General features: G+C 40.7%; 1 protein-coding gene across 2 annotated transcripts in view; it reads left to right on the forward strand.

Annotated features, from left to right (window-relative positions):
- Positions 1-15,646, forward strand: part of cacna1sa (calcium channel, voltage-dependent, L type, alpha 1S subunit, a) — a 33,838-nt gene that overhangs the window by 12,929 nt on the left and 5,263 nt on the right. Inside the window, exons 13-40 of one of the 2 annotated variants that reach the window (XM_035386885.1) lie at positions 359-479; positions 978-1,092; positions 1,521-1,620; positions 1,878-1,947; positions 2,038-2,170; positions 2,727-2,856; positions 3,198-3,257; positions 3,374-3,480; positions 6,739-6,826; positions 7,265-7,372; positions 7,619-7,671; positions 7,883-8,029; positions 8,400-8,601; positions 8,707-8,865; positions 8,982-9,092; positions 9,293-9,376; positions 9,803-9,862; positions 10,449-10,496; positions 11,898-11,924; positions 12,039-12,164; positions 12,720-12,785; positions 13,155-13,246; positions 13,414-13,573; positions 14,007-14,134; positions 14,303-14,399; positions 14,653-14,755; positions 14,891-14,992; positions 15,322-15,449. In XM_035386885.1, coding sequence (XP_035242776.1) covers positions 359-479; positions 978-1,092; positions 1,521-1,620; positions 1,878-1,947; positions 2,038-2,170; positions 2,727-2,856; positions 3,198-3,257; positions 3,374-3,480; positions 6,739-6,826; positions 7,265-7,372; positions 7,619-7,671; positions 7,883-8,029; positions 8,400-8,601; positions 8,707-8,865; positions 8,982-9,092; positions 9,293-9,376; positions 9,803-9,862; positions 10,449-10,496; positions 11,898-11,924; positions 12,039-12,164; positions 12,720-12,785; positions 13,155-13,246; positions 13,414-13,573; positions 14,007-14,134; positions 14,303-14,399; positions 14,653-14,755; positions 14,891-14,992; positions 15,322-15,449 — 2,925 coding nt within the window. The remainder of the gene's footprint in view (positions 1-358; positions 480-977; positions 1,093-1,520; positions 1,621-1,877; positions 1,948-2,037; positions 2,171-2,726; positions 2,857-3,197; positions 3,258-3,373; positions 3,481-6,738; positions 6,827-7,264; positions 7,373-7,618; positions 7,672-7,882; positions 8,030-8,399; positions 8,602-8,706; positions 8,866-8,981; positions 9,093-9,292; positions 9,377-9,802; positions 9,863-10,448; positions 10,497-11,897; positions 11,925-12,038; positions 12,165-12,719; positions 12,786-13,154; positions 13,247-13,413; positions 13,574-14,006; positions 14,135-14,302; positions 14,400-14,652; positions 14,756-14,890; positions 14,993-15,321; positions 15,450-15,646) is intronic. The other variant, XM_035386887.1, reaches the window with a different exon arrangement.

The raw sequence follows: 15,646 nt of genomic DNA on the forward strand, positions 1-15,646 counted from the left end.
GCATCCTTCAGGCAGTGCCCTCTATTCTCCTTTGTAGCCATCATTCAGTATGCACAAAGAAAATGATCTTGGGATACTACTTTACTTAATGCAAGTAGGTTTGAGACTTCCTCAGTTTTGGTGGTGTCACCTGTCAACACGCAAATAGAAAAATAGGGTCTAATGGAGTTCATAACTCTGCAGTGTGTGGTCCATGCCTTTGTCAATCTTAAAAAGTGCTTTTTATGTACAGCTGAAAGGTACGTTCACTGCACATGCATCTGAATAGGGATACAATAATATTTAAAAACATCGTCGTTATGGCTCTCTGACAAAGTCACCAGACTATGACGCAGTGCGTCTCCTTTGTTCTGCCCAGATACTGACAGGAGAAGACTGGAACTCTGTGATGTACAACGGAATCATGGCATATGGGGGACCGGTCATGCCAGGGATCCTGGTCAGCATATACTTCATCATCCTCTTTGTCTGCGGTAACTGTATCCCCCCCACCAGCCATTCACAGTTAAAGATGGCACCTGTTTTTGTTTTTGAAGGACAGCAGACATCCCACTTTCCTCATGTAGGCTACTCTTTCTTTTTATTCAGTTGTAGGAAAGCAGTGCCAGGATGGGGAATCAGATGCATGGTTCACTGACTGTGTCTCAGTGGAATATTTATTTTTTTAATTATGTGAATTTCAGAATGGCTGTAAAGTTTTTATGGACCAGGTTCAGCATCTTCTTGTATTTTCTGTAGGACACCCTCATTGAAGAAAACACTTGCTGAGCAGATTCTGAGGATCTGCAATATTTCTTAACATATACAGTAGCAAATAGCACCTTTTAGATCTGAATTGTTTCTGTTCAACTGACTAGGGGGTGCTGATGGTTTTTAGGCTTAGATTTGAACTATAGTCATTATGTAATCTTGGGCTTTAGATTATTGCTGTTTAGCACAGATTTCCAGCTACATTTTCCTTAAGTATCCGCACACAGACATCCTCCTGAACGTCTTCTTGGCCATCGCTGTTGACAACCTGGCAGAGGCAGAGAGTCTGACCTCAGCGCAGAAGGAAAAGGCTGAGGAGAAGAAGAGAAAGAAGCTGCTCAGGTGAGCAAAGCAGGTCTCAGGTACTGAGGTTCAGAAAGACGGTTCAGAAAATTTAAGCTTTGCAAATCATGACAGTCAACATGAGATGGCTCTATGTTGAAAAATATACATTCTGAGCAATTGTTTAGGAATTCTGTTTGATTCAGTTCTTTTCATTTAAAAAAATCTTCGAAAAGGAGCAAAATATTAGTACGGTGTTTCAGAAATGCTTAAGCACTGACAATCCGATCACCATTAGTCACAAGACACTGGATTTGACGGGGCAACCGTTAGCCTCCTGCCTCGAGGGCTAACGTACACACATGTATCCTGTCCTACAGTAACCTCTGCACCTCCTCTGCACTTGCATATTCACACACACGTAGCTCCCATTCAGTTTCCCTGCTGTTTCCGGGTAAATCCACGGCTTTCTGTTCTGGTTCTGTCAGAGCAAACCTCCCTGAGAAGGCTGATGAGGACAAGGCCATGTTGACTAAGAAACTGGCAGAGCAAAGGGCCAAGACTGAAGGCATCCCCACCACAGCCAAGGTCAGCCAAAAAAAAAACTACCATACTCTTATTCAAGAGGTCTCATTTAGTCAGCTGTGGGCTTAGAATGATTGAGTACCACAGCCACAGACTATGAAAGACATGTCATGTTAGGTATCCTAAGTGGGACATTGATAAATGGTTTAACGTTGCATAACATTTTCACATGACTGTTTAGACTGCACTAATTACAAAAACTTTTAAAAATAGATAAGCCAAAGCCATTTTTTGGTTTAAGCTCTCGTTGTCTTTTATAGCTTAAAGTGGATGAGTTTGAATCGAATGTCAACGAAATCAAAGACCCATTCCCCCCAGCCGATTTTCCAGGTAAACATGTTTCGTGATTAGAAATGAAGCCAAACGACACACAGTGTGCTGAAGGATTCCTGACCTGTCCTTTATTTGTTTGTTTCCAAGGTGACGATGAGGAGGAGGACCCCGAGATTCCACAGAGCCCCAGGCCCCGTCCAATGGCAGACCTGCAGCTGAAGGAGAAGGCCGTGCCCATGCCAGAGGCCAGCTCCTTCTTCATCTTTGGACCACAGAACAAGTCAGTACCATATACTGCTAGCTCAGCTGCTTACTGGAGCCCAGAAGTAGCCTATGGTCAAGCTTATCCCTCTGAGACCGATTTTAAAAGCATATAACGAAAGATAGTCATGAGGTAAAGAGTGACCAGCTGGTGCTATGGTTCCATGTGATCTCTGCCGGCTGAGGCCCCAGATTTAGGTGCTGCTCCTTGTTGGGTTTTCGAACAACTTTATTGATTATTTATCATTTCGTAATAGGTTAAGAAAGGCGTACAAATAAAGATAAAGGACAAATCACATTTACAAATCACATGGATAGTCATATGATCCATATGTTGTGTGTGTGTCACATAGCATCCATGTGCTCAACTTCAACTGAGTTTTGGGTTGAGTAACTTGAAACTGGGTAAAGTGAGTTTTTGTAAATTTTGCTAAATGCACATTTCACAGCCACATGAATGAAAGCTCTTTTTAAATTCAGTGCAGCTCTCCAGATGTGCACTAGATGAGAGTGCAGTGCAGTGCAGTTGTAATCTCTGTCCAGGTTTAAAGCAGCTCTCCCTGTAACCCTGTCAGGTTTCGAAAGCTATGTCATCGGATCATCAATGCCACCACCTTCACCAACATCATCCTCCTCTTCATCCTGCTCAGCAGCATCTCTCTGGCAGCTGAAGACCCCATTGACCCCGTGTCCTTCAGAAATCAGGTGTTCATGTATTGTAATCCTCAAATGAGTCTTTCGATCAAGCAGCCTGTTTTGATGTCAAAAATCAATCAATAAGCAAGTAAATTAAATAGTTGCCAGTCAATTATCCGGCCTAGTGTTCTTCACATTAGACATTTTGGCTTAATCTGATTTCTCACACACTTGAACTGTTTGAAAGTAATAATCATAGAACACGACCCAGAAGACTACATGTGCAAATTCAGCAAATCCAGTTACATTCACACACAGGCCTAGAAATGTGTTCCGTAAGGAAAGAAGCTTTGATTCATGGAAAATCATTAGAGTAATAATCTCATTATAATCATTTAATGCAATTTCAGGTTTTGGCTTACGCTGACATTGTCTTCACATCAGTGTTCACAGCTGAAATTGTGCTCAAGGTAAAACGTCTCTGTTAATGGTCAAGAGTGTAATGCTGTCCTTCCGACACGATCATACGTATAATGCAACATGTTTACGGATCCATCTGACTACTTTTTGTGCACCTCTGCGACAGATGACCACATACGGCGCCATTTTGCACAAGGGCTCCTTCTGCCGGAACTCCTTTAACATCCTGGACCTGTTAGTCGTGGGCGTTTCCCTCCTGTCCATGGGAATGGAGTGAGTGAAGTAAAACCGACGCTAAAATCCGTTTGTGTTTGAACATGGAATATAGTTAAAGTAAAACTTAGAGTTAAATGTATTGATAGCTTTTAGGTCAGCGGATTTATGTATTCACACATTTCATTTTTACAGAAGAATGTAGAGGCAGTGCAAAATTTCCAATTGGTCCGTTATCTATAGATCACAATTTAGTGTCACGTTATCTCAACATAACAAAAGTTGGTTTCTCGTAATAACAACTTATTTCTAGTGATCACAACACAACATGTTGTTTTCTTGTGATCGCAACTTAATTATCTTGTCATTGCAACATAACAAAAGTAGTTTTCTCCTAATAACAACTTATTTCTAGTGACCTCAACATAACAGAAGCTGTTTTCTTGTGATCATGTCTTCTTGTGATCTTTACATAACAAAGGTTTTTTTCTTATGAGCCCGACTTATTTCGATTTCTCATGATAACTTTTGTGATCTCGATGTAGCAAATGTTGTTTTCTTGTGATCACGACTTGCCTTGTGATCTCCACAGTTTACTCGTGATAACAATTTAGTTGTCTTCAGATCTCGAGAAAATGAAAGCTGTTTTCTTGTGATCCCGATTTTATTTATCTCATGGTCTTCACATAACAAACGTTTTCTCATTATCTCAACCTATTTCTCCCATGATCTCAACGTAAATAAAGTTGTTTGCACGTGATTACAATCTATCTTGTGATCTCCACATAAAAATTGTTTTCTCGTGATAACAATTTAGTTGTCTTCAGATCTGGACATAACAAAAGCTGTTTCCTGGTGATCATGACTTATCTCATGATCTCAACATAACAAACGTTTTCTCATGATCACATCTTATTTATCCTCTTATCATGACATAACAGCTGTTTTATTTTGATCACAACTTAATTGCATTTTGTTCTCAACATATAAGTTTTCTCATGATCTTGAGATCTCAATGTAACAAAAAATGTTTTCTCGTGATCATGACTTGAGATCTCGACATACATCAAGATCTCAAGGAAAGTTGTTATACTTTTATGTCGAGATCTCAAGTCATGATCACTAGAAAACATTTTTTGTTACATCAAGATCTCAAGGAAAGTTGTTATACTTTTAACAAAAATTTTCTCTTGATCACGACTTATTTATCATGTCATATCAACAACAAAAGCTGTCTTCTTGAGATCACAACTTATTTATTCCATGATCTTAAAGTAAATAAAGTGTTTTCTCATAATCACGATTTATCTCAAGATTTCAACCTAACAAAAGTTAATTTTTTGTGAGCATGACTTATTTATCTAGTGATCACAACAAAAGTGATCTCGACATAAAAGTTTTCTTGTGATCAGAACTTAGTTGTCTTGAGATCTCGATGTAACAAAAGCTGTTTTCTCGTAATCGCGACTTGTGATCTCGACATAAGTTTTTGCATGATAACAACTTAATTGTCTTGAGATCTTGATCTAACAAAAGTTATTTTTTTGTGGTCATGACTAACTTATCCTGTGATCAAAACAAAACAACAATTGCTTTCTCATGATGAGAGCTTATTTATTCTGTGATACCGATAGAACAAAAGCTGTTGATCTGGTGATCACGACTTATCTTGTGATCTCGATATATAACAAAAGTTATTTTCTTGTGATCATGACTTATCTCATGATCTCGACATAAACACGTTTTCTCATGATCGCATCTTATTTATCCTCTTATCTTGACATAACAACAGCTGTTTTATTTTGTGATCTCAACATAATGAAAGTTTTCTCAAAAAGTTATTTTCTCGACATAAAATTTTTTTTCTTTGCATCACATTATCCCGTGATCTTGACATTACGAAAGTTATTTTCTTTTGATCACAACTTATTTGCCTTGTGTTCTTGACATAACAGAAGTAGTTTTCTCATAACGTATCGCAACAAAAGTTGGCTTTTGGTGATATTGACTTATCTCAAGATCTCGACATAACAAATGTTTTTTTCTTGTGATCTTGACTTGTGATCTCGACATAAAAGTTTTTACACGATAACAACTTTTAATTGTCTTAAGATTTTGATGTAACAAAATTTTTATTCTCATGATTACAACTTATTTATCATGGGGTATTGATATAACAAAAGCTGTTTTCTTGAGATCACAACTTATTTATTCCATGATTTCGATGTAAATAAAGTTGTTTTTGTTATCATGACTTATCTCAAGATCTCGATATGTTTTTTCTCGTGGTGACAACTTTTGATCTCGACATAAAAGTTTTCTCATGATAAAAATTTAGTTGTCTTGAGATCTCGTTGTAACAAAAGCTGTTTTCTCGTAATCATGGCTAATTTGTTCTGTGATCTCAACAAAACAAAAATTGCTTTCTCATGATCAAGTCTTACTTATCCTATGATATCAACATAACAAAAGTTGGCTTATTATGATTTATTTATGTCATGATCTAGATATAAATAAAGTTGTTTTCTCGTGATCATGGCTTATCTCAAGATCTTGAAACAAACGTTTTTTTTTTCTTTTGTGATCACAACTTATTTCTCCCAGGATCTCGACAGAACAAAAGTTATTTTCTCATGATCACAACTTATTTATCCCATGATCTCGATGTAAATAAAGTTGCTTTCTCATGATTACAACCTAACTTGTAATCGCAACATAAAAATTGTTTTCTCGTAATCACAACTTATTTATCCCATGATCTTGACATAAGAAAAGTTGTTTTCTCATGAGCATGACCTGTTCATCGTGTGATCCTCCATATAAGTTGTTGTCTTGTAATCACGACTTATCTCGTCCTCTCGATAAAACAAAAGTTGTTTTCTCGTGATCGCAACTTATCCCATGATCTCGATAAAACGAAAGTTGTTTTCTTGCGATCTTGACGTAACAAAAGCTGTTTTCTCATGATAACACCTTATTTATCCCATGATCTCAACATTAGGCAAAAGACTAATTGTACATGTAGAAGTACTATGGTTAAAGTGTCTTTTTATACACATATACTCATTCGCTGTACCAATACTTGGACCAAGTTTTTTTAATCACATCTGAGGTTTGAATTGCTTGTTTGGAATTTGCGAGCATGGTGATGGCGCACTAAAATAATAATCCTTTATTCACATTAAGGCTTTGGGATGAGCGAACCAGTCTTGACTCAGATTCTAGCAGCAGGAAGTCATCATAGCTTTCATGATATGCTGGTTCTGTACTCCTTGAGTGAATACACATGCAGTATCTGTGTTGTTTTCCCTTATGAAGGTCCAGTGCCATCTCTGTGGTGAAGATTCTGAGGGTGCTTAGGGTCCTTAGACCCCTGAGGGCCATCAATCGGGCCAAGGGGCTGAAGGTTGGAACTATTTCCCCTTCTTATCATACCTGCTTCAATGACCAAAACCTTTAACCCTTTATTTATTATCTCTTTATCTATACCCATTATTCGTTATTTATTATTATCTGATGCTGTATTGAAAATCCAGTGCTGCTCTATTATTCCTCAGTGACATAAAAAGGTTATAAAATGTATAAGTGCCTAAAAAGAAAATATATAATATTCATAGCATTTAATATTGACAGAATTTTATGGACAGGGTTGTAGGTCACAGATAGTAATCAAAGACTTAAGAAACCTGTCTGTGCTACAGAACAGGGGCATGCATCTCATTTTACTGTTGAGCCACATACACAAACGCACATTTTCTATTTAATCATTTCAACATTATTGTGGGGGCAGCAGTCTTACAGATGTGTGTGTGTGTGTGTGTGTTTTTTCCCTCCTGTCGAGCAGCATGTGGTCCAGTGTGTGTTTGTGGCCATAAAGACCATTGGCAACATAGTCCTGGTCACCATGCTGCTGGACTTCATGTTTGCCTGCATAGGTGTGCAGCTTTTCAAGGTGAGCTATAAGGCCCTTAGACCGCCTAAAGCAAGAGCTTACACATATGGCTATCAGACTTGATAACATTTTTATGCTGATTTTTGGTTAATACAGATATGTAACCAAATTCAGATTTGATTCAGACTTTTAACTTATCCATTAGATTTGTAATGTTGAGCTATGAAAGTGTGATTTTTGAATTTACATCATTGACACTGACACAGCTGACAAGCCAACTATTTAACTGTTTTTCTTTTCCTGAAGGGTAAATTCTACATGTGCACAGATCCCTCCAAAATGACTGAGAATGAGTGCAAGTAAGAAAGAGCCTTAAATGCTTTTTTGATTTGCATGTGCCGTGTTTTCAAAATCGATTGTCACACCTATTTTCAAAATTATTCATCATATCATCAGTTTATCCAGAATGTTTATCCAGATGTTTTATTCACATAGCCAGCCACCATCTCCCCTGTAATAACCCCTCACCTTTCTACTACTGTATTCATTCTCTACATTCCATTTTCACAGGGGATTCTACATCAAATACCAGGAAAACCATCTGCATGAAATGGTGGTCGAGAAACGGGAGTGGATCAACAGCGACTTGAACTTTGACAACGTGCTGAACGGCATGCTTGCACTCTTCACCGTGTCCACGTTTGAGGGTTGGCCACAGTAAGTGTTGCCCATGAAGGAAGCCGGCATGAGAGAACCAGGGTCATTGCCTTATGCCACAGGGGGATACATCAGTCTAGGACACAGGTGTCAGAATTCAGTACTGGAGGGCTGCAGTATCTGCCGTTTTTGGGCAGCAGGTTTCATCCCCAATGGTTAATTTAAGCCATTGACTGGCTGACGTATCCAGTCACCTCGTACTCAAGGCCTTAACTGGGTGCTGATTAAAAGGAATCCACAAGGACCTTTGCACACTGAGGCCCTCCTGGACATTAGTTTTACACCACTGGTCTAGGATAACAAAATGTTTTTAAAGTTCACCCTCCTTCCCAACCTACATTCCACCTGCTCCCACTATTCTATCCCGTAGGTTACTGTACAGAGCCATCGACTCTCACTCCGAGGACATGGGCCCCGTCTACAACAACCGCATCGAGATCTCCATCTTCTTCATCGTCTACATCATCCTCATCGCCTTCTTCATGATGAACATCTTCGTAGGCTTCGTCATCGTCACCTTCCAGGAACAGGGTGAACAGGAATACAAGAACTGTGAGCTGGACAAGAACCAGGTACTGCAGTACTGACGTGTAACAGTATAATCTACCAAGTACTCCTGCGTCACAAATAGACTGGTGAAAAAAATAAAACCATCTCCTTATTGTTTTCCCCCACAGCGTCAGTGTGTTCAGTACGCCCTCAAAGCTAGACCTCTGCGATGCTACATTCCCAAGAACCCATACCAGTACAAGGTGTGGTACATTGTGACGTCCTGCTACTTCGAGTACCTCATGTTCCTGCTCATTATGCTGAACACCCTCTGTCTGGGCATGCAGGTAAACAGTGGTCCACACTGATGCAATATTTTATTCATCCGTAGAACTCTTGTGTCATCGAAAGGGGTCGTTCAATTAATGTTGTCTTCGTCCCCCGCATCCTTTCAAACCAACAGCACTGCAACCAGTCTGACCACATCACTCACCTCTCAGACACCCTGAACGTCATCTTCACAGTTCTCTTCACCGTGGAGATGATCCTCAAGCTCATGGCCTTCAAAGTAAAGGTGACTGTCTTGTGCACGATTGGTGCAAGCATTTCCTACAACACCATTTATATATATCCTTATGTTTAATTTGATCATAAAAAACTGGCCTCTGACTGTAGTGGCATTTTTTTCAGCAGCAACAAGTGTACTTCCTCCTTTTTTTGTCAATATATCCCTCTTTGCTACCAAATTAATGGCAATGACCTGCCCCTGCACAGGGATACTTTGGGGACCCGTGGAATGTGTTTGACTTCCTCATTGTCATCGGGAGTGTCGTGGATGTCATCCTGAGTGAGATTGATGTAAGTTTTATCTCTGTGTTGATTATGTTGTAGCTGTTGTTGTTGTTCAATAGTTTTTGAGCAGCACTATTATTTGGATAACATGCTACTTCCTCCATGTCCTATCACTGATTTGAATCTGTAGCCTTTGGGTGCGCTTCTTCTTTATCTATGGATTTACAGTTTACACCAAAGGTCACGGGTACAAATCATTGGTGGGTCACTGCTTTTTTATCCCGGGAATGAGGCACTGAATGCAAATTGCTTCAGTAAATGTTTGGCTGCAGAAGTCCACAATGTATGAAATGTAAGCTGTGGTAGTTGCCCCTTATTGAGCACGTCGGATACCAAAATGAACTGACTCACTTTGAAATTTGTAGAAGAGCTCCCCTCTCTATGACCATTCATATGTAACATGGACTGTATGTATCCAATACCCTCACCTAGATTTACACAGGCCACGCACCACAGCAAGCGGTCGGTTTCAACTCTAGTTCACAGGACGTGGTCAGTATCAGTTTTGCCCCAACCCCCCTGGTGTGTGCAACCGCACTCAAATCCAGCCGCTTCAATCCCCACCTCACCTCCACTCACACAACAGTTCATCCTCCAACATGGCATCACACCTAGGAAACCCCTGTCCACCTCTTATAGAAACACTGATGAAGCTCCTCTAGGTGAAGGGACAGGGCTTGTGAGTTGTAGTTTTGAATCACGGGTAGGGCTACTGTTGTGCACATAGACAAGGTACTTTGAGTCACCTGGCCTTTGTTGAATGGCCTGAATGGGTAAGTTGAAATCTGTGCTGTGTAGCTATGTATAGTCATCACATCCACCGCTTTGTAGGCACGTAAATTGCATTCAGACACAGCTTGGACCTCTCCCTCTGTGTGCTGTGCCATGTGTTGGACACTTTGTCGTTTTTTTTTTTGGTTTGGCCTTTTTTTGTCTTATCCCTACATTCTCCTCTCCTACCCCATTTACCTCCTTGGCTGCTGGTTTTTTCCCCTTTGGTTGGTCTCCCTCTCCTCTGTCCCGTGGGGTTTCTTTCTTTCTGACCTTCAGTCTCTTTCCCCTTTCTCTTCATCCACAGGCTGCCCTCGCCACTAGTGGAGGGCTATACTGTCTACACGGCTGTTCGGTAAATACATGCATGCCTGCCTTGCCCGTGCAGTGTGAGCGTGCGCCTGAGTTAAATAATGTTGATGATTCAGCTACCCTGTCCTCCTCGCTATGTGTCAGGACAGTACATTTCCTCACCCCCCTTCACCCCTGGGCCTCATAAATTCCTGAGTGTTGCCACCTGTGTTTCTGTCAAAAGTGGAAGTGCTTCCCAGAACCGGACAGCTGTTCGGCCCCGTTCAGTCTGAAACGCTGACCAGGAGCTGAGACTGGCAATGGTGGCTCACCCCTGGGTTAAACATGAAGAGGACGGGGGGCAGGGTGTGTCTGGGGTGACTAACAGTTGCTGTTCTGTGTCACTGTCGCTGTTGTCCCAGTTCCTGCGACCAATCCCAAGAGCTGCTTGCTCTGAGAATCCCTGTACATTTCCCTGTGTGGCCTTACTCTGTCATCCTCTGGCAAATATATCAGTCTGTGTATCTGCCGGCTGTGGTTTATAACCCTTTGAACATTATGTTGTTCTGGAAGGTTTTTTAAATTCTAAGTCAGTGTTCTAGAATTCCATTGCTTCCTGTTATCAGTACTGATTGTTACATCAGCATTAGAATGTACCATTAAGAACATTCTAATCACACATTTGTGATCTTTCACCTTAAAGAATGAAATGTACTTGAACCACTTTACACAGTGTGATATGCAGTGACACTGACACAAATACAATTATTCAACGGACCGATTCACAGATTCTCTTGCTGCGGTAGTGAGATAGTGCTGGAGTGCTGAAGAGAAAATACAATACATGGCCAAAAGTGTGTGGACACCTGACATCCAACATCTCATCTAAAATTATGGGCATTAATATAGAGTTGCTATTCCATTTACTGCTATAACAACCTCCACTCTTCTGTGAAGACTTTATACTAGGTGTTGAAGCATTGCTGCAGGGATTTGCTTCCATTCAGCCAGAAGAGCATTAGTGAGGTCAGGCACTGATTGGGGGATTAGGCTAATCAGTTGAGGTCAGGGCTCTGTGCAGGCCAGACAAGTTATTCCATACCATTCTTGACAAAACCATTTCTGTACAACCCTTGCTATGTGCCCAGGGGCATTGTCATGCTGGAATAGGAAAGGACCTTCCCCACACTGTTCGGGAAACACAGCATAATCTAGAACGTGATTTTATGTTGTAGCATTAAGATTTGCCTAGCCTGGAACTAAAGGGCCTAGCCCAAACCATGAAAAACAGCCCCACACCAAGGGGTGTCCAAATACATTTGGTAATATAGTGTATATTAGTTGGTATTTTTTCAGTGTTTTTATTCTTAGAGTTCACTTTGACCTTGAAAATTTATTTGGCTGCATGTAAAAGCAATTTTGCAATGGGATGTTGGCTAATCATATCTTTGCTTTTTCTATTTAGGAGGTAAACCCAATGCAAGCTATAGCAGTAAGTGTCCCCTGTGATTACAATATAGGCCTATCATTGGCAAAAAAAAGTGGAATGCACACATGCTATTTTTTGAGTATTTGTGACCTTTTGTCTTTTTATTTGACTTTTTAGGACTCAGAGAACGCTCGGGTCTCTATTACCTTCTTCCGACTGTTCCGTGTCATGCGTCTGGTGAAACTGTTGAACCGATCGGAGGGCATCCGGAATCTTCTGTGGACCTTCATCAAGTCTTTCCAGGTCAGCCCCTGGTGGAATATTTTTCATTACATTACATTACATTACAGGAATTTAGCAGATGCTCTCATCCAGAGCGAATTTTTCAACGCTGAAAGACATGATGGCGAGGCTGAAAGCTGGACGTAGCGACTTTATCTTAAAGGAAAAAGTCACCCAAAAAGTTTTAAAAATTTTTTTTACTACAGTATCTGTAGATGATAAGATACCCAGACGACCCATTTTATAAATTGGAACAATTACTCAAAATTACGTTAAGAACTCCTAATGATCTGTTTTATAATTATATAAATTGTATATGTATCTACATGCCCAGAAACATCCAAAACACATTTTTGAATGACTAATACAGGTAAAGGTGCACAAATTTGGGAAAAGTGCATAAAGACAAATTTCCAGTGCATCATAGATATGCCCTATTGTGGTTATTTTATAATATTTTAAAGGTAAAGATCCTGCATAGTATGCCTTTAAGCTATTTAAGCATTTTGATTCTCTGTATAGTGCGGACTAGAAAAGACTGTTTTTACTGAGTTTCCATGTCCCTCTGTGCTCCAGGCGCTGCCCTACGTTGCCCTCCTCATCGTCATGCTGTTCTTCATCTACGCTGTTATTGGGATGCAGGTAAACGCTCAATTCAAGTCCATTCAATTCAACTTTATGCCTGTAGTGCTTTTTACAGGGCCACTCACAAAGATGCTTTTTACAGTGGAATTAGGCAACAAAAAAACAGGCTTGAAACCCCAAAAAGTGAGCAATTGAGGTTAAAAACTCCCCAGTGGGAAGAAAAAACTGTCAAATGGTGGTGAGAAAAAACTCCCTGATGGTAACAAATCTCAAAGGGAACCTGGCTATAGAAGGGGAGCCCATCATGGTAGTGAAGATAGAATGAATGGTAAAAAAAACACTCCACATCTCACTGTAAGGCCTAGTTAAAGGGTAGTCTGCACCGGGGTTGTAGGTGCTGACTCTCTAACGTTCTGTCCTTTCCAGGTGTTCGGTAAAATAGCTCTCGTGGACGGTACACAGATCAACCGGAACAACAACTTCCAGACATTCCCGCAAGCTGTCCTTCTGCTTTTCAGGTGAGTGTTAATTCAAAAAGTGGGACTTTAGTCAGATATCCACACACAAATAAATAATACCTGGGCCAAGGTTGTAACAGGCTGTGAAGCCTACGTCATTGGCCAATATCCTATTTAGATTGTGATGGAATCTGAATGTGAAATCCTGAATTTTATGTGGGTTTCAGGTGTGCCACAGGGGAGGCCTGGCAGGAGATCATGCTGGCCTGTATGTACGGGAAGCGGTGCGACCCAAAGTCAGATTACCTGCCAGGAGAGGAGTACACTTGTGGGTCTAGCTTTGCCATCCTCTACTTCATGAGCTTCTACATGCTGTGTGCCTTTCTGGTGTGTACAATGACCTGTGCTTTCTCTGGGGTCGGATCAATAGTAGGCTTGCTCTAGACATTCACCTTTCAGACAGAAACATGCATGGATATAACTTGAAATAACTTATCCTCATTTTTAAATTGTAATACCCGATTATAATTATAGACCCATCTCACTGCTGCATTATGCTTTGTAAATTCAGAATGGCCTGCTCTATAGCACACCCATATTTACACAATTCATACTTAAAAATTAGCTTATGATTCAATAGTACCATGGAGGCCACAACAGTCACAAACTGGCTTCCTTTTGCTCTCTATAAGGAAGAATTTAGCTGAATGTTCAGAAAGCAAGAGGTTCTATGAACAGTTTAAGTGCAACACAGTCAATCGCAAGCTTAGGAATTAAGCCTCAGTCCTCACTGAAGAAGTCATCTTCTTTTTCACCTCAGATCATCAACTTGTTTGTGGCAGTTATCATGGACAACTTTGACTACCTGACCCGTGATTGGTCGATCTTGGGTCCCCATCATCTCGATGAGTTTAAGAAAATATGGGCCGAGTACGACCCTGAAGCAACGTGAGTATATAAGGTTCATAGTACTAATATTTAGAACTATTGTTTCTAAAAAACATATTTTTTACTTGAGGAAAGCTTCAAAGGTTTTTGTACTGAGTTGCAAATCCCCACCAGTAGAAAATAATAGGGAAAGACAGAAAATGATATTGGTTTCCTCCTTTGCTCTAGGGGGCGAATCAAACATTTGGATGTGGTGACTCTTTTGAGGAGAATACAACCGCCGCTGGGTTTTGGGAAATTCTGTCCTCATCGTGTGGCATGCAAGGTGAACCAAGCACAGCACATGCAGCCTTAATAGTTTCCAATGTTCTATATTTTCAAAAATATGTCTTTTACCACAGCAACTTTATGTACAACACATTTTTTTTAATAAAAACTTTTTACACAGGAGTTTAGTTGTTGTTTTTATTGTTTTGCAACAATCCAATATCAATATACTGGAGATCACAAATTGAAGGACATTATAGTTGGTAATGATTACTAATCTTTGATTGTTTTGTACTGAAATGTGATTCCAGCGTTTGGTGTCCATGAACATGCCACTAAACAGCGATGGCACGGTGACCTTCAATGCTACCCTGTTTGCTCTGGTCCGAACGGCCCTTAAGATCAAAACTGAAGGTGGGTCGCTATATCTCAGGTGTGAAGTCCAGTATGTAACTGAGTTCCAAAACCAAACTATTTACAATTTTCAGACGGGCATCTTTCTCCCATTTTTTCTTTGCAAGCTAATTTTGCCTGTATTCTGTGTATCAGGTAACTTTGAGCAGGCTAACGAGGAGCTACGAGCTATCATAAAGCAGATCTGGAAACGCACCAGCATGAAGCTGCTCGACCAGGTCATTCCCCCGATTGGAGGTGAGCACTTAGGTCATGTATCAGCACTGAACTTCAGCATTTCTAAACACACCATAACTTAATGGTGCATAATTTAGGACAGGGGTATCCAACCATGTTCTGGGAGATCTACCGTTCTGTAGGTCTCACTCCAACCACAAAGCACACCCCATTCAAGAGCTAGAGATCTCTTTGAGCTGCTATTTAGTGGAATCAGGTGTGTCAAATTGAAACGACAACCTACAGGATGATAGATCTCCAGGAATAGGGCAGGGCAGTCCTGATTTAGGCGAATTATCTGTAAAATGTGTTTGTCTCAGAGTTTCTAACATCGATAATGTTCTTGTCAGATGATGAGGTGACAGTGGGAAAGTTCTACGCCACCTTCCTCATCCAGGACCAATTCCGCAAGTTCATGAAGCGACAGGAGGAATACTACGGGTATCGCCCCACCAAAAAGAATGCCACTGAGATACAGGTGAAACCTTATCCCACTACTGTCCCAGTAGCCTGCATTTGTGTCCTGCACTCCTCCCCTTTTCCTCATTATACTTCTCTTAATTCACATCCTCCCTTCCTTCATGGCTAATTCCATTGGCTCCCCACTCTGACCCCCTCACCCTCCTTGAATCTCTGGCTCCCACAACCCTTACCCTGACTCCACCTCACGCCTCC

Source organism: Anguilla anguilla, chromosome 13, assembly GCF_013347855.1.
Source record: "Anguilla anguilla isolate fAngAng1 chromosome 13, fAngAng1.pri, whole genome shotgun sequence".
Lineage (NCBI taxonomy): Eukaryota > Metazoa > Chordata > Actinopteri > Anguilliformes > Anguillidae > Anguilla > Anguilla anguilla.